The sequence below is a fragment of the Arvicanthis niloticus genome, chromosome 8 (genome assembly GCF_011762505.2).
Source record: "Arvicanthis niloticus isolate mArvNil1 chromosome 8, mArvNil1.pat.X, whole genome shotgun sequence".
Lineage (NCBI taxonomy): Eukaryota > Metazoa > Chordata > Mammalia > Rodentia > Muridae > Arvicanthis > Arvicanthis niloticus.
The window spans coordinates 47,572,178-47,595,305 of record NC_047665.1 but is presented as its reverse complement, the minus strand read 5'-3'; the positions used below and the strand labels follow the sequence as shown (position 1 = coordinate 47,595,305).

The 23,128-nt window shown below is 44.8% G+C and overlaps 1 protein-coding gene across 2 annotated transcripts in view; it reads right to left on the bottom strand.

Moving 5' to 3' along the window:
* Positions 1–169: 169 nt before the first annotated feature.
* Gpr137b (G protein-coupled receptor 137B) overlaps positions 170–23,128 on the bottom strand; it is a 36,700-nt gene continuing 13,741 nt past the window's right edge. The window contains exons 2-7 of one of the 2 annotated variants that reach the window (XM_034510100.2): positions 18,697–18,746; positions 13,414–13,636; positions 11,224–11,373; positions 9,718–9,846; positions 7,719–7,843; positions 170–7,496 (exon numbers count right to left, since the gene is read on the bottom strand). In XM_034510100.2, the coding sequence (XP_034365991.1) occupies positions 7,361–7,496; positions 7,719–7,843; positions 9,718–9,846; positions 11,224–11,373; positions 13,414–13,636; positions 18,697–18,746 (813 nt within the window). In that variant the 3' untranslated portion in view covers positions 170–7,360. The remainder of the gene's footprint in view (positions 7,497–7,718; positions 7,844–9,717; positions 9,847–11,223; positions 11,374–13,413; positions 13,637–18,696; positions 18,747–23,128) is intronic. The other variant, XM_034510101.2, reaches the window with a different exon arrangement.

Below are 23,128 nucleotides of genomic sequence, written 5' to 3'. Positions count from 1 at the left end.
TCTGAGGCTCAACAAGAGCTTTGTATTCTGTTCTAAACTCAAGGTGTAGAACCCGAGCATACCACCAGAGCCTGTACTGATAATGTGGGCCATTTGTGTTATTTCTGCAATGGCCTATTACCATCCAATCAAAATGTAAGAACAGTATTCTATGATTTGTATTGAGTCATAGGCTTAAAAAATGCTTGTTTTATTTCACTTTCCAAATAGGTGGTACATTCACATGGTTGAAAAACACAATACACACTAAAAATACAATGTCTTCCCAGCTTTCCACAGTGCACACACATGCCCTCTGCCACTGGCCTTTTGTATTTCCAAACATACTCCACTTTAAAAAAAAAAATGCCAACATATATAAATATAAAGTCTTCTTTTTCTATTCAGTCTTATTTTACTTGGAGTAATATCAATACGCACCATCTGCTTTTTATCACCTAATTATTTCAGTGGCCATTTAGCACCAGGTAGCTTTTTCGATTTACTGGTTGCTTGGTATCCTTCCTCCTATGGCCATGCCAGTATTTAGTTGAGTGGTACCATTCTTGAGCATTTGAGTTGTTTCTAGACCTTGTTCACATATCATGTCACATTTGTATATGTATATTTCTAAGTATTCAAAGAAAGGCCACACAGACTTGTACGTTTGAGAGGTACTGACTTGGACCCTGCCCTCCACGGGGACTAGCTCAGTTCATATACACCCGTGCTTCCTCACCCACAGCCTCACCACCAGAGATTTGGACATTCTGATAGAATGTAAATTTAAAATGTTCATTTTAAAACCTAAATGTATAAAATTAACAACTAACTCTTAATTTGCTTAGTGTTCTTTGTGCACGTCGCCTGTTAGAGGCATTGCTACTTCAAGTGTGGTGAGCTGCACAGCCTTCCAGTTTGTTACTTGGCTTTGTTCTAATGGTTTTATCATGCTGTCGTATGGTCTGATTTCCTATACCAGTTCTTTGGTAGTTTCTGTATCAACACAGACTGTCTTCCTCACTTCAGACCAAGACAGTAATCCACTGGCATTTTTTTTTTTTCTGAAGAATTGATGATGGCTTTGCTTTTTCATTTCTGAATTCTGGTCCTTTGGATCCTAGTACAAAATACGGGTTAAGAAACCAACCTAATTTTACATAGGTAGTAACCTGCTTGGTCCTGAAACACTAGTCATCTTTTCCATGACTAGTTTGAGGAATCATGTAGACAGGACAGACCTCTGACACCTTTATGGACTTAGCTCTTTATCTTAAAAAATATTTTTTATAAATATCTTTAAGAGATATCTTTAAGAGATATTAAAAAAATATATCTTTCATGCCAAGAGACTGGATTAGAACTTTTGATGGACCTTACAGCCAGGGTTAGTATACCCTGAGATCACTTATGACTTAAGATGCTATCCTACTGTGTGCTCAGCTTTTAAGAAAACAGTGTTAACAGTCACTCTTACTTAGCCTTGGATTTCTCTGTACTTAGCTGTAATCTTAAGTCATGTACTCTTCCATGTCTCTAACCAACAGTAATGAATGGGTATCATTTGCTGAAAACAGCAAACAGAAGTTGAAAGCAATCTTATAAAATGAATATCCACCATGAATGTTGAACACAACATTTAAATATTGCTCGATAAACATTAGTGTTTGAAATACTGTTATCTGGGTCATTTGGGGTTAATTGGACTCTGTGATTTAATAATCCCTTGTAAAACCCTGTTAAAGATTTCTGAAGACAGAAGACACAGGGAACAGGAAATAGAAAATCAAATATGAGCTCACTCTTGGTTAAATGGCACCAAGGGGAAATGCTTTCTTTCCTTAGTGTGACACCAACACATTATTGTTGATTTGGAATTTACTATTAATGTATTCAAAATTGACCACACACACGCATTCCTTCACCTGCACCCTTTTAATTTTTCCTAGATACTATTTATGATTCCACATGAGCTTTGAAAAAATTCTCATAGCATGACAGAACTGTTGGAGTGTCTCAGACTGTCCTCACAGTCCCTATAGCCAAGGATGGCCTTAAACTCCCAAGTGCTGGGATAACAGGTGTAAGCTGTCATGCCCATTTTATGCAGTGCGGGGAATTAGACGCAGGGCTTCCTACACATGGATGAGCAATCTACCTACAACTACAACCTTAGCTTTGAAGGTACTTTTAACCTCTTGATGTCTTTATTCTTCTAATTCAACTGCTAGAAGAATATAAAGATCATTTTAGATTTTCTTTTTAGCTACCTTGGGTAATTTTGAGCACTCTTACTAAATGGGGAAGTTCATAGAGGTACAGCATATCACCCACAAAGTCAGAGTTCAGCTTGTGAAACAGCGTCTCCAAGAATGATTTTAGGTTTGCCTTCATTAAAAAAAAAAAAAAAGTCCCCTTCATTTATTTGTACAAAGAATTGGATATCTGTTAAAGACTCACACAGCAGGCCTGAGAAGGCACTGTTTATCTGAATGCATGCACTCGCTTATGCTTTAGGTAGGGTCTTGAAGGAAGACCATGACTGGCAAGTGACTAGTGGGTGTCAGAATCATGGGTAGCAATTATATGAACAAGAGTTGATAGGGAAGGATATTGAGGCTCATATGAGCTGAAGAAAGGGGGTCTCTGAACTCCAGTTCTGACTAGGCTAAAGTTCAAGACCTATATAGTTCACTCAGATTATAGAAAATCAGAATTATTATAATAATATAACCAGAATTATAGAAAACCAGATAAGGCTTAGGGGAAAATTCTCTAGTAAGGTATCTCCATTAGAAGATGGAAGCAGATGGTTTGGAAAAGGTAGGTGTGGATGCCTGTAGGCATTTGGATTCAGTGAGTCCATACTGAACACAGTACCGACCTGGGGCAGGGATGAGGCAAAGGCATAGGGGTGCAGTAGTTTGGGGCAGAGGAAGGCCAAGGCAGGCATCGGGTATTTTGTTCCATTGGGAGAGGGTTTTTCATGTGTCCCTGCCAGGAGCTGAGAGGAAATTTATGTGTGATTCTCTTAGTATATGTCCTCAGATCCAAACTCATGACAACTGCCCAGTCCAACAGAGGCACCCAGTAGACTAAGTTCCACTGTCTGTTTGCACAGTCCCATTTTAAAAGTTTTCTCACTTTAAATGTCCTATTTGATTAGTCTTTGATGAAAAACTCTGATCTGAGCCTGCTCCTTTTTCTAATAGCTCTGCCATCTGGATCCATCAGAAGCTGTGAATAGCTCATGCATACTGGATAATACTGTGTGTTTCTGCACCGGTCTGTTCTTTAGATTGCTGCCTGATAAAAGTGAAAGAGGGTTCTTTTTCTACAATAGTCGGCTTACCTTGTAAATTTTGATAAATTATTTGTAACCTTGTAGTAGAACACACAGCAAAGGCTAGAATGCGTGTAGCTCGGTGGCAAAGTACTTGCTTAGCAGGCCTGGATTTGATCTCCACCGTGAAGGTAGGTACACATGCATATGCATGCATAATATTCTAACAGACAATATATAGCTCCAAATGAGAGTCTCACATTGCTTCTGAAGTGCCCGGTGACTAATGCTGCTTTTGCTCTTCATAGGGGTCTAGTGTCGGTTCCACAATATTGTCTACAAAAAGCAGTTGAGTTTTAGTGAAGGAGGAATTTGGGAGGTACTAGAGTTTACCCAATGTATGCAGATAAACACGGAACCAGAACAGCTATGTATCAGAACAACAGAGTGTGTCTGACACAGTCAAGACAAAGTTGGCAAGAGCTGAGGAATATAGCTCAGTGGCAGAGTACTTGCCATGCATGGCATCTATCCAATAATCCTTACTACAGCCACCAAAAAGCCAACTGAATGTGACTGGGACATATGCTGTAATAACCTCTACTCGTACCACTCCAGACATGAACTATCTAAGGGATATGTGTCAGTCAATGATGGGTATGAACACAGCTTGGCCAGAATCCTTAACTGCTCAGGCAAGTGGCTCAGCAGCTAAAAAGGCGTGTCTTGTCCTTGTTACAGCAGACCTCACTGCTGGTACCGTATTTACATTTTCAGTGGTATTGCCTCTTTCCCTTGAACTTATTTATCTCAGAGTATTGCTAACCTCAGACTTGACCTAGTGCTGGGATTATAACCATAATACCACGCTTGGCCCCGGGCACTTTACTATTACCAGGTTTTTAGTTTCATGATGCTGTGAAGGTGAGCTTTCCTTTTCCTATGTAACACGTTAAAAACAGTTTTGTTAGCAGAGGAAGTAGGGGAGAAGGCTCAGACAGTTCAGGCCTTCCCTACATGTGGTCCGCAGCCACCGCATTTATACTCCAGCATGCGTTGACAACATTTTAGGAGTTGTAGTCTTTTTATTGCTGACATGAATGCTGACAACTTTATTGTAAAAGTGGATTATAGCTTGTTACTGTAAGAAAACAGACGCCCAGCATTAACCACCTGTAAAGTGTGCATGTGCTACAAAATGAGTGCATACAGAACAGTCTTAATGATGCTGTGCTTTCCAGAAAGCCTTGCCCTTGGCTGCTTGCTGACAGGTATAGACCTGCTGGAGACAAGGACACAGGAGCTGTGGACACTGGTCGCAACAGCCAAATTATTGCAGGTATAGTGACAGATAAACTTTTATACACTGCTGTTGTAAACTACTGATTTAGGCAATTTGTGTAGGCTTTGCCAGAATTCACTCTGGCAAAACACAATCTTAAATGGCTTTTGCTTTTATTCATACTCAAAGGCTATGCAAGGTCTTCAACTTTATGCTCTATACAACAAAAACCCAATCACAACCCATTTGAGACGTGGGCTCCCAATTTTAAGTATAACAAAAGAGGAGACAGTGGGCCTGACCCTGTTAAAAGTGGGGAGTGAGTGAGACTGTCTGTGGTTCTGGGACCTCTGGGACCAGATGATGCATTTTGTGAGAAGCCAGAGCATCCAGCCTCCAGGAGGGCCACATTGGTTCGTTGGTTGGAGAGTTTTCCCAGGGCAGCCCAGAGATGGCACATGGGGACCATTGTTTGGAGCACTCTCTGGCTGAGACAGGGATGCTGCTATCACACAGGCAGAGCCCACCTTTTCATACACATAGCTTTCAACAGAATACTATTTAAAAACAACAGGCAGTGAGCACCATGTCAGTCTCATACAAATTACAGGCATGTTTTACAGAAAAGCTGTCAGAAGTCCACAGTCCTTTAGAGTTTGAAGGTCAGAAATATTTATTGTTAATACTCTGGAGGACCTCTTAGCTTGTCACTGACTATAGCGAGCACTGGCTGAGTCTGGGAAGGCACAGTCCTTCTGTCCTACTGAGGTAGTGAGTATTCAGTTACACCGGGCTGAAGAAAACTCTACAAAAATGGCTACACACACAGCAGAGGAGGTTTAATAGTGTCGGTGACTACATCTTGACAGTATCTGCTTGTTACTGGAGTGCTTGTATTAGTGCTTCCAGATGAAGAAGCACCAGACTTAGGACAAAGTTTAAGAGAAACTCCTCCTGCTGAGCCCGTTATGTACAGTCCGTGGTACTCTGCTTCCCCTTAACTTTGAACACTGGAGTGGCCGTTAAAGGAGCCCACCACAAGAGTGACCTTCAGAGGTAAGATTTGTGGAAACGCTTCCAAAAGCTTTAAACTATTAGACCATGTATTCTATACGTTTTAAAGTGAATTATGCATGAAAGTCTGTGCAAACTACAACATACATGGCAATTAACAATCAAGGAAAAACCTCATACTTTATCATTAGTATTTAAGTTATATAAAATACATCTTTATAAAAGTACAGAATCTCTCTGAAAAGTTTAAATTACACCCACTGAAATAGCCAGGCTCTGTGCTAGTACTAAAGGGTTTATTGCTCTAAATTATTGCTTAGCCCTATGGAGCCATGAGAAAGCTATAGCAAAAATAAAATAAAGTTCTGTTTCATAAGGAAAACTGCCTTAAAAACTCAGCTGTCATCCAGTCTGTCTGGCTGAAGGTTTTCAATAGAGGACTCTTCCATAGGACTGTGTCAGCAGGTGCTACCCTTGGCTTGCTTTGTCTGGATCCAAAATGGAGTCTTGCTGCAAAGTTCCTGCTTGTGCCAGGAAGCTGTTATTTTGTTGTCCCCAATCATAGTAGTCTGGAGCAAAACTTTAAACAAACAAACAAAATCAGTTCAGTGGCTTGACACAGTGTATTGCATATATGTGGCGTGTGGATTTTATCGATAGACCTGAGTTTTTTGGGCTGGTATCTTGCCCATTTTCTACCAAACAGTGCTGGCAGCCTGAATTCAAAACTACTGAACCCCACAGAGCTTAGAAGTTGGAACTACAGAACCTAAAACTAGCCACTGTGGAGAACATAGGTTTAGCAAAAAATTGTGTCTGGACCGTAAGGCGGGATTATCTCTTGTGTCTTGGATAGATAACGTCTGCGTCTCAAGTTCCTTGTCTGTGGAACAAGAAAGGCATTAGCGGTTTTCTTGTTGGGCTGTTGTCGGGGTTGAGTGAACACCTATAAAAGTCCTCAAGAGCAATATCTGAGATATCATTAGAACTCAAAACACTGTTTTTATTTTTCCTTTATCATAGAAAAGGGTCTTTTCTTGCTCTCTGTACAGGGTGAGTACTGTCCTCTCGGGGACTTCTGGCAAGTAGTGCTTAGGGATGCTCCATCGGGGATACAGGGTGAAAGCGTGGGGCAACTGGATAAAAGTTTTAGAAAGAGGTGGAGCTCCAACTCGTGGATGATAGCTCTTGACCCTGAGAAATCTTGGTATGTTGGCTTGCTTCCAGAGTCCGTACTTGACAGCTGCGGCTCTGTGCTTTCCCCTAATTGCTACCTTGTCTTGTTTATCTGATCAGGGGTCTCTCCTCCCTCCTCACCAAGACAGCAATGTTTGTCCCAGTTCTGTATCCCAAACCGAGGTCCTTTTAGAGCACTTCCCCCATTTCCAAGGACTTTCACTGCTACACAGAGCAAAAAGCTAGCACAACGTTCTGAGCCCTGGTAGATTCAGGTGCACAAGGAGAGGAGGGACCTAGGCCCACAAGGACCTCACCTGGCCTGGAGGCAGTTGCTTCCCTTCTTCCTCCTCTTCCTAGCTGAGGGCAGCAGGCATAGCTTGTTTACTGTCTTGAGCATCCACACACCATTGTGAATGCTACCATATGTAAGTGCCCACCCCAAAAAGGCCAGCCACGCTGCTTACCCAGCAAAGGGACTCCCATAGAGATCTTGAACCATGAGAACTCAATTATACTGACCTCACAGGACTGTAGCAAACAATGAATGACACTTGTGAACAGCTTAGTAAATAATGGGTTAAGAATGACAAATTTCAAATTTTGGTTCTTATAATATATTCACTCTAGTGATAATTGTTCATATATTCTCTGGCTTTAGAAGAGGATCCAAGATGTCTGCCTGGATGTCCCAGATCACGTTCCACTGAGTGATTGGAGCAGCAAATGCTCTGGCTCGCTCTGGGTAGGCTCGGAGAGGTCCTATAAGTAAAGGTTGATTTCTTTTAAAACCAGCACAGCTATTAAGCATTCCATGGAATACTGAGAAGGAAAAATGCTGGGGGAGAGAATCTTTTAAAGATCTTTTACACCTGGCTACTTCCCGTGGTGAACCTAACCCAGCAGAACGGCTCTGTGCAGTAGTAGTCTTTCACTTCCATCTGTTCAGTGCCCCAGCACTCTCCAGCAGGAGCTGGGTCTTACCTTCCCTGAAGTCCCTGAGGGGCAATGTTCCAGGCAAGATCATCATCACTGTCATATCTTCGGGGGTTGTCAAAGAAGTAAGATCTGGGACTGAATCCATGGCTGGGGACTATCCCAGGATTAGTCTAAAAGAAGACATTATCATGTTAGCATCCAACTGCCTGCTAACATGAGGAAAGAGTGCTATCACAAGCTAGAGGGAGAGCTTAGTGTGCCGGTGCATGTTTTTGGGGGGTGGAGGGATGGGTACAGGGTCTCATGTATCCAAGGCTAGTCTCAACCCAAAGATGACATGGAATTTTTTTTTATTTCCCTCCCTGTCAAGCGCTGGGGATCGAATCTAAGTTTTCCTGTGTGCTCAGTAGCGCACTCTACCTGTTGAGCTACAGTCCCCAAAATATACCATGGGGAAGGGAAGAGCTGATTTCTTCTTGAGGCTCTGTAGTTTTGTTTTTTTTTTTTTTAAAAAGGACCTGAAAATAGGAAGGAGTGACTAGTTGGGAGATCAGTAGGAAAGAGCGGATAACAAAAATATTTGCCTGTAAAAAACACCACAGTGAGCCGGGCGGTGGTGGCGCACGCCTTTAATCCCAGCACTTGGGAGGCAGAGGCAGGCGGATTTCTGAGTTTGAGGCCAGCCTGGTCTACAGAGTGAGTTCCAGGACAGCCAGGGCTACACAGAGAAACCCTGTCTCAAAAAACCAAAAAAAAAAAAAAAAAAAAAAAACCAAGAAAACAAAAAACACCACAGTGAAATCCATTATATACATAGTTAATAATGCTAATAAATCCATAGCTCTTCCTTCCAGTGATAAGTATACTGTCCTAATCCTCACTGATATGTCCAAATAGCCAGGCATGGTCACTCATTCATATAAATCCAGCACCTGGGAAGCCAAGGCAAGAGGTTTTAGCTCAAGGTCAACTGTACCCTACAGTGGGAAGTCTCAAGAAGTTCCCCAGACTAAAGCAGATGGTCTGTGAAGACACACGCACCTGTATAATTACACAGGCTCTCAGGGGAGTTTCTTACCGCAGGATCCTTCCTCAATCCTTTCATACTTTTTGTCCCAAACTGAATTCTCAAAAATGCAAGCGTACATTGTTGGAGTCCATCCCAGCAGGGAAGGCATTATATAGCCATAGCCGGGCTGGGTTTCATCTCCCATCTCACTCTGCTGTTTCCTGTGCCTGGCTCAGCAGTGACCACCCAGAGATGAGTGGGGAAAAGAGCAGCAAGCTGTTGTTATCTGGGTATGGACCAGGGCTGTACCATGTCTATGGGCATCCTTCTGTGCCCTCCTCACTGCTCAAACTGGCCAGAACTCCACTCCCCACCCTCCCGAGTGTGTATATACGTCAGTAAGGCAAAGCTATAGCCTTGTTTGTGTGGTGTAGCAAGGCTTCGAGGGAATTCTGAACTTGACTTGGTTTTCTCTTCTGTAGTGTTGGTTAAGCAGAATATGGCCAAACAGGAGTGCGTGGCTTTAGCATGGTCACCATGATGCCACTTCACTACTCTGGGGATAAAGTGAGTCTGCTTTTCTCTTTTTACTGGTACTTTCAGACAAGGTATCATGTAGCTCAGGCTGGCCTTGGACTCATTACATAGCCGAGGGAGACCGAACCTCTGATCCATTTGCTTCTATATCCCCTGTGCTAGGATTATATGCCTGGTTTTATGTGTAGCTAAGCATCAAACCCTGGGCTTCATACATGTTAGGCAAGCACTCTCTGTCATCTCTCCAGCCCTCCATTTTCTGCTGCAAGAGCACTTATCTGTGTTTGGAAGACAGTGACTATGTCCCCAGGCCATGAGATGTACTTACCTTTCTTTTGTAAAATAAAGCTAAATCCCTAAAACACATTTTGAGAGAATGAGGGGAAAAGAAGATTGTCCTTCAAGACACTCCACTGAAAAGTGGGAGGAGGGTGTACATCCCACTTGTCAGATTCAGGAGGATCAGGGACACCAGCGAATGGCCAAGCGGGTACTTACAAGATCCTTCGTGGGATTTCTGACTCGGAAGAAATAAACCACCAGGGTGGTGGGTAGGAGCTCCCACACGAAGAGCACCACGCCAAACACGATGTAGCCGGCATCGCCCAGCTGGCTCTTCAGATCTGCCTGTTCCCGAGTAAGAAAAATGAACTCATGAGACCACCTGTGTTGGAGGACAGAGAGAGCAGAAAGCACTCCTAGAAACAGTGAGATGTTCCCCCTAAAGCTTGCACTTCGAAACCTGGTCGCAATGATGGGTCAGGCAGCTTGTCCAGGAAAAGTCCTCTGAGCAAGGCAGAGTCCAAGGGGGATGGCTGTGGAGGCTTCCTGGAGGGAAGGTCCCAGGATAAAGGGGGACTAGTTGTGGCAGCTTCTTGGCCCATTACCAGGAAGAGAGCACTGAGCCACAGCATGGTCCTTAAGCCTTTTCAAACCCATCGTGCTGAAAGCACAGACCAGATGTTCATCCCCAGAGTGATGATACTCCTGTCTCCTAGATCACCACAGCTCAGCCCTGTGTGGTCTCCCTTCCACTAAGAAGGCGCAGGTACTTGAAACCACTAAAACGAGCATCTCAAAACTGTCACATCCCAAGCATCGAGCTCTTAAGCTCTTGATTGAAAGAAAATTGGAAGTAATTTGTTAAAAGCAAATCTGCTGCTTGATGGAACTTCAGTTTGGAAAGATGAAAAGTTCAAGTGGGTAGCAATGATGGTTTGAACTTGTACATACCAGTGCTACTGCCTGCTCTTGAAAACCTTAGTACATGAAGAATAGCTCTATAAGCAGCCACTGCTTAAGGTCTAGAAATCCCATGTCTGGTTTTTCTCAAACAGCACATGTACCTGAACATCCTTGCCCAACTTGCTTTCTCCCTGCTGTACCTGTGGACAGGCTTTGCCAGTGTTGCTAGGTTACAGTCATAGTATTGTCTTTTCCAGGGATAATGTGCTTGCAAGGATAATAGCTCACTGAGGTCTCTCCTCCTCCTCTTCTTCCTCCTCCTCCTCCTCTTTTTTAAAATCTCGATGTCTTAACCAATCAGCTCCCATTGTGACCACCAGTGGGATTTTATAGCTAGACTCACGTTTGGGCATTTGTGGTTTTTTCCAGATGACACTATGGAATGTTTGCAAAACAATCCAATAGAGACCTATTGGAGGAGTTCATTTCCCAACATACTGGGTTATCTGTGTCTACACCTCACTAGGCAATCAACTCCCTCAGGGCAAGAAAGATGCCTGCTGACTTTTGTACACCTAGCACTGCACAACTGCAGAAACAGGGAGTTTGGCCTTCCAGCAGGCACTCACTGCATCCTACTAACCTGGTACCCACTGAGGCAACATCTTACCATATTCTGCTGATCTGGTCCCTGTGCAGGCAGCACCTTGCCCAGCCCCCATGTATCTGGTCCCCACTGACCCGGTCCCCAGTGTCATAGCAGCTTACTACATCCCACTGATCTGGTCCCTGTGCAGCACCTTGTCGTGTCCCACTGACCTGGTCTGATACATTGTACCAGTCATAATCAAAAGAATGGACGTTCTTGATCTGAGAAAATGACAGGATAAACAGGTTGTAGCAGGCCCGAGAGGTGTAGAGCAAGATGACGGTGACACCAATGGCAGTTACCTGACACACCGATGAGCCCTGGAAGACAAAGCCAACAGGAATGGACCATTGCTGGTGTACCCACTGCAGACTAGCCGCCTCCTTCCCTCCCTCCGTGTGTGTGTCTGTGTGCGTGTGTGTGTCTGTGTGCGTGTGCGCGCCCGCACTGTCTGTCCATCTGTCTTGTGTCTGTATCTGGAGCTTGTTGTTCCTCTGTCTCCTGCTGAACACATACTGTTGCACCCAGCTCTTCATATACTTAACATAGTTTCTGGGGGAATTGGACCCAGGCTCTTATGTCTGCACTTTATTGACTGAGGTATCGCCCCAGCCCACAACAGTCTTTAAGAACCATAATATCAAAACGCTGATCAGATCTTTTAAATCCCACTGCTCAGTAACAAGATCCTGGGTGATTAGCATACCAGGCCAGCCCCAGTCAGGAGTTATATAGCCTTATTCAAGGTGTAGAAGAACCTCTTAGACTGGGAGCACAGAAGTCCTGCTGCCCCCTGAGGTGGGGTTACTTGAGTACCTGTGACTTATCCCTCTTCCTGCAGTCAGTTAAAGGACCCCCATCTAGTTAACAGGAGCAAAGAAAGGCAGAGCTGACTTGGATCATGCATTGAGGAGTCATTAACTAAAAGCATCACTTGTTTTGTCATGGGTCAGCTCAGCACACTTGACAATCTACGACGTAATCCTTCCTTTTAAAAAAACTGAAGTTTTTTTCAAAATTTTTGCACAACTCATGTATAAGAGATAAGGTAACAGAATTTATGGCAAAAATTAACGGTAAGATTCATCAAGATTTACAAATGCAAACTGGCCCAGCTAATGTGTAGGATTTTCGTGAGTCCAGCCAGATCACAGGATGCCCTGTGAGGGCTTGAGGCAGAAATTTTCATCTACTGATCACTTCTAAAGACACAACCTGATGGGAGCCTAGCTGTCCTGCAATTCTCAGGCCAAAGGCATACTAAGGCCAGAAGCGTTCCAGAGGAGAGCGACAGCAGATCTGTCACAGGCCACACAGACACTGGAAAAATCACTTAATGTCCTTCACAACTGGCAGGGCCGGGCAAGAGAAATGATGAGGGTAAGGTCGGAGGTGGGGTCAGTCCCCCTGGCTACCCAGGGACCAACACTGTTCTCTACATACCCCATCCTCACCCACCTACGCTTTCCAGGGCTTGGGTTGGGAACCTGTCAGAAAAGGAGATTCAGGGACCTAGCTGAAGCATTTTGGTACCACAGGGTACCTGAATATTTGCCCGTCTCATAATTCTGGGGGTAAGACAGCATGGAGGTCAGGCTGTGAGACACAGTGGTGGTTAAGAGGCAAGAGCTGCCTCCTTGTTTAAGTCTGACTCCATCTTGCAGCAAGTGCCAGGAACATTCCCACAGCCAGGGAGAGGCTGGCGAAGGCACAGCCTGAATCATAACGAAGTTACAACAGATGTTATTAGTGTTGAACCCTGGCCCTTGACAGCCCACATTCACTTCAGCTTTGTATGAGTGCTGACCTGGGACAAACTGCTTGACCTCTCTCTGAGCCTCAATTTCTTTGTCCATTAAGTGAGGATTTAAGTCTACCTACCCCATTGAAATGGGAGACTGACATTATTAGCTCATGCACTAAAAATGTTCATTAAGTCACACCTGCACGTGTTAAGTCCATAATCCCAGCTATAACGGTGGTGGCTGAAGTGGGAGGATTGCAACTCCAGCCTAGGTAACAGTGAGTTCAAAGCCAGCCCAGGCAACTCACAAAGACGTTGTCTCCAAATCATTTTTAAAATGCATGGGGCTGTAACTCTGTGGTGCATGCTTGCCTTACACACACAGGCCCTGGGTTTGATATCTAACACCACAAAAATAAGTTAACAGTCAAACAGTTGTAGTTCTAAACCAGACTGAGTTTTCCCAGAGACTCTACACACACTATACTATGCCGAACCACCTGGAAACAAAATTCACAAAGTTCCGTGAACCAGAGTGAGCAGGATCTGTTGTCTTGTGTGCGAGCCAGGAAGCCATTTTCAGAATAAGGAACCTTGATCACATTCCCACCTTTACCTTTGACTCCAAGTAGATGTTGGCCAGGGACATCTTGGAGATTTTGTAGAGGCAGATGGAGAGAGAGATGGCACATAGCACAAAGAGTGTGTCGTTGATGGCCACTCTCACGGAGACGATAACCTTCCTGTCCCAGTCTCCCGTCTTCACCAGCACAGCGCAGGTCAGATTCACCAACAGGAAAACAAGGCTGATGAAAAGTGACGCCAGGTAGAGGGGTAACCTAGGGAAGATGAGAGATACGCTTCAGGATCTGTCACTTCAGATTAGCCACACATTCTGGGTCAGCCTGGGGAAAAAAAAACTGGGATGTTGGGTTAACTGCTAAGGCAGGAGAACGGCTCTTAGTGGTAGACATTCTCAGCTTCAAATTACAAAATGACCACTTTCTGGGCCCCCTTTCCTGAGGATCCTTCATAGGGTCTCTTTTTTTTAAGAGGTGGCAAGGACTGTTTTAGGTCTGTGTCTATTGGCTGGTTTGCCTGAGCATCCCATCAAATGTGCGTGAGGACGAGAACATGCTTGGGCTCAGAGACCCCCCGGGGAGTCTACCCCATCATCCTCAGTGTGGGTGAAGGGGACACAACACAATCTTTCTGAGCCTCATCTTCTAAAATAAAACTCCATGATGCCTGCCTTACAAGGTCGTCTCTGAAGACAGATTGCTCTGCCCTCCATACTTACTGTATCCGTATCCCAGATTCAACCAACCAAGAACCAAAGCAACTGAATTGCATCTGTGCTGAACACATACGGACTTCTTTTGACATCTGTGGTGGTTTGAAAAGTTATGGCTCCCACAGACCCTTGTGTTTGAATGCTTGGCCCATAGGGAGTGGCACTTACTAAGAGATATGGCCTTGTTAGAGGAAGTGTGTCCTCCAGAGCACTTGTTGGTGGGCTTTGGGGTCTGCTATGCTCAAGATACATCCAATTTAGCACACACCCTCCTGCTGCTGTCTTCAGCTCAAGATCTAGATTTCTCAGCTCCTTCTCCAGCACCGTGTCTGCCTGTATACTGCCACCATGCACCTCACCATGATGATAATAGACAGCCTCTGAAACTGTAGGCCAGCCCCAGGTAAATGTTTTTTTTTATAAGAGTTGCCTTGGCCACTTCACACCTGTGAAGAGTTATGTCTCTTCACAGCAATGGAAACCCTAAGACAAAATTGTTCCTCAAAACACTTATTTTCATAACATACACGTTATGTTAGGTATTTAACTTAAGAGACATGTTATATACTATAGTGGATGAGTTTAGGCCACACACCTATGCCAAATTCTATAAGGGACTTAATTAAGAATCCAGAGTTTGTTATTTGTGGGTCACAGACTCTATTCCTTGCAAATGTAAAGGTCAACTGTATATGTTTAACACAACCATTTCTATAATGTGTTCAGCCCACCCCCCACCCCCCAGTTCACTAACTGTAGAGAGCGCTCCCTGTGAGTAAAAACCTGCCACAGGGGCTAGAGACGTGGCTCAGAAGTTAAGAGCACTGACTGCTCTTCCAAAGGACCTTCCAGAGGCCATGAAAAGACAGCATGACCATGCAACTCTTATAAAGGAAAACATTCATTGGGGCTGGCTCACAGTGCAGAGGTTCAGTCCGTTATCATCATGGCGGGGAGCATGGCAGCATCCAGGCAGACCTGGTGCTGGAGAAGGACAGTTCTACATCTTCATTCACAGGCAGCTAACAACTGCCTATAACTCCAGTCTCAGGAGATCCAATGTCTGCCGCTCTCTCCCGAGACCAGGCACACATGAGATACATACACATACATGCAGGCAGAACATTCATATATAAAATGATGAAAGGTTTCAAACAGACAGACACCTGCCACAGCTTTGCTAGGAACATAGCTGAGTAGCAGAACACTTGCTTAGCACAGAGGCCTGGATCTGAGGTCTGACTACAAGAAACCCACAATACAAATCTACCACAGCAAGTAATAAATGGATCAAAATTGCCTTTTTAATTTTTTTTTTTTCTTTTGCAGTACTAAGGATTGAAGTAAGTGTTCTAACACCAAACTACAGAGCCCAGGCTCTAAACTGTTCTCTGGCCATTTTGTCTTACAATTTCTCAGAGCTACACATGTGCAGGATACCTGCTCACAGGCAACACAGACTCCTCGGGCTCCCTGACACTCGAGGCCTCAGGTTCCTCTCACAGCTCCCCATGTTACATTCTCTCCTGGCAGACTCGTGGTAGACAAGTAAAAGGGATTGAAGTTGTGTGCCTCAAAAATGCATTGGTGTGGGGGCTTCAAGATAGCTCAGCAGGTGAGTATTGGTTAAAACCCCCAAACCCCACATAAAATGGGCATGGCTATACACAGGTGTAACCCCAGTGATGGGGGTGGGGTGTGATGGGAGTTGTTGGCCACCAGTCTAGTTCTAGATTCAGTGAGAGACTACCTCAAAGGAATGAGGACAGGGATAGAGCTAGATGCACAATGTCAATGTCTTCTCAATACCAGTTAGACCCCACGATCCCATGAAGCCTTTTTCTCTCTGGCTTCCAATACAGCCTGTAACTCAGCTGAGCTCAGCCAGCTGCTACAAAGACCTTTGCCAACTCTGCCCCTTCCATACCTGCACACTCTCTTGTCTTTGCTTTCCTGGGTCCCTTATACTTAAACTCCATGAGGTAGGGAATCAACTCGTGCCTCCACCTATACGGTGTTCAGAGTCTGAGGCCTAGCTGTGCCCACACCACAGCAGGCACGGGTTCTTGCCACTGCTGTGTATGTTTTGAGATGGAAGGAGCGGGTGAAGGATGTAGTTTGGCTGCTTTAGTGCTTGCCCTGGGTTTGATTCTCAGTGCTGTGTGTGGAAGCTGGGAATGGTGGTTTATGCCTGCCATCCCAGCACTTGAGAAGTGGAAGCAGGAGAGGACCAGAAGCCCATGATCATCTTCAGTGGCATAATGAGTTGGAGGCCAGCATGGAATACATGGGACCTCACCTAAGAAGGAAGAACTCGGGCTCAAAGTCCTGTGTGAGAACCTGATTCCCTCTATCTCTCTTAACCACTTAGCCATCTCTCCAGCCTCCTACCCTCTGTCTCTCAAAATACTCTATCACAACATCTCCTTGTTGGAGAAAGCTTGCCATGGACAAGGGACATTTTCCCAGGTGGACAGAAAGGATTACGAGCACCTACCTACACAGCCCTGAATCCAGAGCCACGTGTATCTCTGAACCATCTGATAAAAAGGTGAAGCCACATAAGCCAGCCAGTTGTAATGACTAGGAGTGCTTCTCTCTCTCTCTCTCTCTCTCTCTCTCTCTCTCTCTCTCTCTCTCTCTCTCTCTCTCTCTCTCTCTCTCTTTCTCTCTCCTCTCCCCACTCCATGTGTGTGTCCAGAGAGACAAAGTCCCAATGGATTGGGGTTGAAAACTGGCACAGAGGCACAGAGGGTAGTTGGGACAGAGGAGGAGGGGTAGGGCACAAATTGGCTACACAGGCTAAGCGTCAGAACCATCACCTGACCACATTCAGAAAGGACTTCTGACAGCATCACTGGGGCAGGAGAGACTACAACCTGTGCCTTCCCAGGGAGCTCTGGGAACAGTAAAAGTGATGGCTGGGATCTGGAAGCAGGTATGTTAGGGAGGCAGTGGGACCTGAACCCAGAAGTAGAGTTCCTGGGGCACTGTAGAGTCTTAGTCCCTTGTAGTACCTACAAGGGATTGGTTCCAGGATACCTGGACAACCCTGACAAAAGATGGATTATTTGCTTAGACCTTATGCGTAGGTATCCTCCTGTATAACCTGAATCAAGTCCATGTCATGCATGATACCCTATATAAATAACTGACAAGAAAAGTGTCTATGTTGGGTAATGATAGGATTTTTTTTCTGAGGGGGTTATGTTGGCACTTTGTATGTGTGTGCTGTGTGTTTGTGTATGGGTTCATGTGCAACAGCACACAGGTAGAAATCAGAGGACAACATGTCGTAGTTACTTCTCTCTATTATGTAGGTGTTGGGGCTAGAACTCAGGTCATCAGGCTTAACAGCGAGCACCTTCACCCACTGAGCCGTCTCACCAGACCATTTCTTAGTATTTTTGAGCCATTGATGGCTGACTCAAGGATGATGAAGGCCGATTGTATTTAAGTGAAATCTTCGTGCCTTTCTTTGGTGACACAATGATGCACTTTTCCAGCGTCTTGTGCCGGTGGTGGTGGAATGCTTTGGGGCAAGCTCACAAAACACAAAGAATGCCTTGTGCCCCAGCCCTCCCTGAGGCCTGTCCTTACTATGTCCCCATAGCCAAACCTGACTATTCTTGCTTGCCTTTGATGAAATGGGGTCTCATGCGCCCAGATTAGCTCAAATTCACTACCCAGCACAGAGAGGCCTCAAATGCAAGATCCTGCCTCAGCACCCAAGTGCTGAGATTACAGGTATGCACCATCATACCTGACCCAAACCTGATTATTCTAAGCTTTGGAAAATGGTCAATTTCTCTGATAATGCAGGAGAAGCATATACTGTCACCTTTCCCATAAACCATGCATGTCACTCATGGTCATTCAGACCATGTCACTCTCCTAGGCTCCTAGAACAAACCAGAACAGCCTCAAACTTGGTATCTAGCTGAGATAACTTGGGACTTCTGGCCCCTCTGCTTCCACCTTCAGAGTCCAGAGATCACAGATATGCACCACATCTCATTTTTATGTGTCAGGGATTGAACGCAAGGCTTCATGCACACTAGTGAGCACTCTACCAAAAGCTATATTATTTTAAATAGTGTTGAAGCAAGCATGGTTGTGCATACCTGCAAATCCAGCAAGCAGGAGTCTGAGGAAGGAGGATAGAGTGTGCAAGGCAAACCTAGTGGAAATGTGAGAGGGTGTGATGGTGTGAGTGTGTGTGCGCATGCGTGTGCGCATGCGTGCATGCATGTGCGTGTGTGTGTGTGTGCGTGTGTGTGCGTGTGTGTGTGTGCGTGTGTGTGCGTGTGTGTGCGTGTGTGTGCGTGTGTGTGCGTGTGTGTGCGTGTGTGCATGCGGATGTGCGCACGTGTGTGTGTGTGTGTGTGTGTGTGTGTGTGTGTGTGCTGTTCCAGAGGCCCCCTGCAAATCCTATCAATGTACAGGCTCTCATGAACAAGAACATAATCCATGAGGCAAACAGGACCCCTGCAGAGCTATCTGGATATAACTGAGGGGTAACTGTGTACACTTCAGCTGCCAAAACAGGTTCCATGTGTAAACACTACACCTTCTGCCTGAGAAGCAACATTCTGGGGTACTTACCGGTATTTGAGTAATTCTGGAGAATATTTTGACTTGGCCTTGAAAATTACCTGCAATGACAGAAAAATAAGGAAGTTGGGCATAGAATATAGGCAGCAACGAAATGTCACCATCACTTAGAGTCCCCCTCCTTTTGTAGCCAGATACCAGGCACTTTTCCTGACAGTAGGAAGCAGTCCTTGGAAGGCTGGGGTAAAGAGGGCACCAGGTTCAAGGACTGCCTAGGCTACAAAGTGAGCTTAGCAACTTGGCAGAACCATATCTCAAAAGTAAAATAGGGACTGCAGGTGTAGCTCAGGGGTCAAGAACTTGCCTAATGTGTGCAAGGTCTTGGGTTCAATTCCCAGCACTAAAGAAAAGAAACTCAAAACACAAGAGGTTTTTGTAAAAATATCCAATGAAGAAAAGACAGAAACTACATTGTTTTCAAAGAGTGTTTTTGAAGCAGGCATAGTGGTATATGCCCACCACCCCCACACTCAGGAGATTCAACAGTTTGAGGCCAACCATGGCAAGACTTTGTCATACACACACACACACGTTTGATCTTACCATGGGAAATACATCAGGCTGTGCCGCAGTTGGGGGCTCAAAGTATATAACTTTGTCTAACTATCTACAGGTTCCTAAGGCTCCAGTGACTTTACTGTGAGACCACCTGCTTTTACCCACAGTACCTCTGGGAACTGCATTGCCAGCCAGGGCACGACTGAGCAACCCTAACCAGTGGGCTTAGCTCCACTGCATGGTGCTGTCAGAAAAGAGCAGGCAAAGACCAGCCCTGCCTTCAATGCCTTACAGATTCATTGGAGAAAAGGGGCCAGATATACAGAACTATAAAGAAGATTCTAACTGTAGCTGGTAGGAGCACAGACCTACAGGCCATGGACTCAGCCTCAGACTGGGCCACCCCCTCTGCTCTCAGCGCGTGCTGTAGGTGTGACCTAGGTCACATAATGATACCTGGAAGAGACTCTGAGTGGATTAGAGTGAACCCAGGGCTCCTGTGGGGTCCCATATCACTCCTAGCCTTGGCCAATGCTATGTCCGTTTTCCCTGGGACCTGCAGAGTGATGTCCTCACTCAAGAGATACAAAACAGCCCAACGGTCCCATGGGTAGTATAATCTACCTACCATCTATGCATCTTATATAAAAAAAAAGGAAATAATTTTTTGCTTCCAATAGTCCCTGGCTCTGCAGCTCTGCCTGCCCATCTTCAGTGAAGAACACATTGAATGGAGTCAGGTGGGATATGACAACCCTAGCTGAGACCCTTAAACTCCTTTCTCAGTCCTGAATAAAGGACAGTGTTCTCAGTTCCAGCACATGAGCCTTGTAAACATGTACCTGCTTCAGCTCAGCAACTACACCTGTGAGAATTAGCTCTTCCAACAGAACTGAAAATCAATCATAAACATTATTGAAAATTGGAAATGTGGTCATGTGAGGAAATACATTTAGAAACATTAGAAAAAGATTTAGTTTCTTAAATTATTTATGTGCATATATACAGGCAAGACGTGCCATAGCATGCAGATGAGGTCAAAGAACAACCTTGAGCCTCATGTGGGTCCCAGGGATCAAATTCAGGCCGTCAGGCTTGGCAGAAAACATCGTTACCTACTAACCTATCTGGCTGGTCCAGAAAATACTTGTTCCCTTACGAGAATTCTCAGAGCCTTTAAAAGATTATTATAATGTTAAGCTTCAAGAGAAACATGTTATACAGCAGTTTTCCAAACTTAAATTTAACTACTCAAGTCTTCCTAATGGCTTCTCAGGGAATGGACACAGGGAAACACTGCTGTCTGGTACAGACAGAATGTTCATGGCAGTCTAAGAAAGAGTAACCATACCAACAATGAAACCAACAATAATTAAGAGGAGCAAGTTTAAAATGATATCCAAGTTTTAGCCCCTGGACATAAACTCAAATACCACACTGAGTGGGAGAGCCCTACCCAGCACAACCAAGGAAAAGACTAACTTACCAACCCTAACTCATCTCACTACTAGGTCTCATCCATGCCTAAAGGGAAGAAGTCACCCCAGATGAAGCCACTCTGATAGAAGGACATCACTATGATCCTCCCAAGGCAACAACCAGGGTCATGGCAAGATCAAAACAAAAAGCTCCACCCACCCTCCATGTATGGCAGGTATTACATCTTGTCTGAATTCAGCCAGACTACTCAAGCTTTGCTCTTCCTTCATCCTTAAACCTAAGTTCCCTGAAGCTTATACCACTTCCCAATAATTGAAACTGAAATAACGTAAGTGATGTGAGAATGGATATTGGATAGATAACTTTGGAGAGAGTAGCTTGTGTGTTGTGTGGCTGCATCATCTGTCAAAAAAAAAAAGTCTATGGCCTATTGAAGAGTGTAGAATAGAAGGTGGGACATCCAGAAGGCAGAAAGGATTCTGGTATAGTGCCAGGCATGCGAGATTAGCCTGGGAAGATGTGATGAGACAGACACACTGTACCTTAGCACAGGTAACCATGTGGCAGAATGTAGATTAGAGTGAATGGGATATTTTAAGTTATGATCTAATTAGAGAAGAGCCTAGCTATACGACCAAGGTATATGTAAATATATTTTGATTTTGAGTCATATTTCTGGGAGCATGGGGCTGAGAGAAAGAACCAGGCCTAACTTCTACAGATAACATACCCTAGGGGCTAGAGATGGCTCAGCGGTTAAAAGCACTGACTGCTCTTCCAGAGGCCCTGAGTTCAATTCCCAGCAACCACATGGTGGCTCACAACCATCTGTAATGGGATCCGATGTATTCTTCTGGTGTGTCTGAAGACTGCTACAGTGTACTCATAAAGATAAATAAATCTTTAAAAAAAAAAAAACAAAAAAAAACAAAAAAACACCCGGGGGCTGGAGAGATGGCTCAGTGGTTAAGAGCACTGACTGCTCTTCCAGAGGTCTTGAGTTCAATTCCCAGCAACCACATGGTGGCTCACAACCATCTGTAGTGAGATCTGGTACCCTCTTCTGGTGTGTCTGAAGAGAACTACAATGTACTCATATACATAGAATAAATAAATTTATATAAAAAAAAACACACACCCTATATATCAATACATAAATATATTTTGAATATAAACTGTGTCCTCATTAATTAAAAGACATACACATCCAAACTTTACAAACGTAAGTTGTAAAATAATAATAATAAATCTAAGTTGTCCTGTGTACTCACTCTGTCTGCATGGGCTACATCAGGTGGTACTAGGTACCAGCCTGGCACTGGATTGGGAGTGCACATGCCCCAGGTAAGAGCCATGGAGGGTTTTCAGTGAGAGTTGCTGGAGTCAGAAGCAAAGGGCCCACACTGAAAAGACTGAGTTGACAACAGGCAAATCAGAGCCATGCTGTCGGTGAGTGGCTGTCTAGGCTGGAAGGTGGGGAGAAAGTGACCACTAATGGACACAAGGCTTCCTTTGGGGTGACAAGTGATTGTGGTGACAGTTGCACAACTCTGTGAATACAGTGTCCTTTTAAAAGGAGAATCATGTGAGGTGTGAATTACTCCTTAGTAAAGCTGTTTTTGTTTGTTTGTATTTTTAGAAAAGAGCAGAAAGAAACCAGGAGTCATGGGTCCTCTTTGGCAGTCAGGGTCAGTCTGATGAAGTGTAGGGACCAAGAAGGTGTCACATGTGCTGAGAGGTGAGACAGTATGGACTGTGGTCACCGGGCCTGGCAGCTGGAGGGCCTGAAGGGAAGTGCACACCCCAAACCACAGGCAGAGAGGGAAGTGGGAGCCATGAGTCAAATCTGGACGTCATCACCTTTAAAAAATGTATGCAGGTGACATGTAAGACGAAGGTTATTTGAGGGTGTGAGGCCCTTGTTAAAATTTTAAGACTGGGAGACCTGAGCAGTGTAGAGGCAAGCACTCAGGAAAGCGATGGAGAAATCAGGCTGTGGCCTCTGGGATGGTTTGAATAAGAGTGGCCCCCCCATAAGAAGACAGAGTCCCAACTGGCCATCTCTTGTCACTAAAAGAAGCGTCCAGTACCAGGTTTGGGTTACATCTAATTGAGTTGTTGGCCAAAGAGACACCATGGGAATCTCTTAACCCAGGATGTTACCAAGACCAAGATGTTTGTTATAGGTTGCTCTCCACAAACTGACAGCAAGGCCCTATTGCTGAAGACCACACACAGAGAACTAACTGGACATGGGCATGTCCAGCTGGTGCCTATATAGAGACTTCATTTCCTACACTTCAGTCTTTGTTACAGGAAGATCCTTCGCACTCTACCAAAAGAGACTAACAACACCAAACCAACCACAAACCCTTCATCTACAATGGTGTAACCAACCAATCACTGAATTGACCCTTAAGGCCCACTCTATAAGATGAAACCTATACCTGACACTGCCTGGGTGACCATGATCCTGAGACTAGAT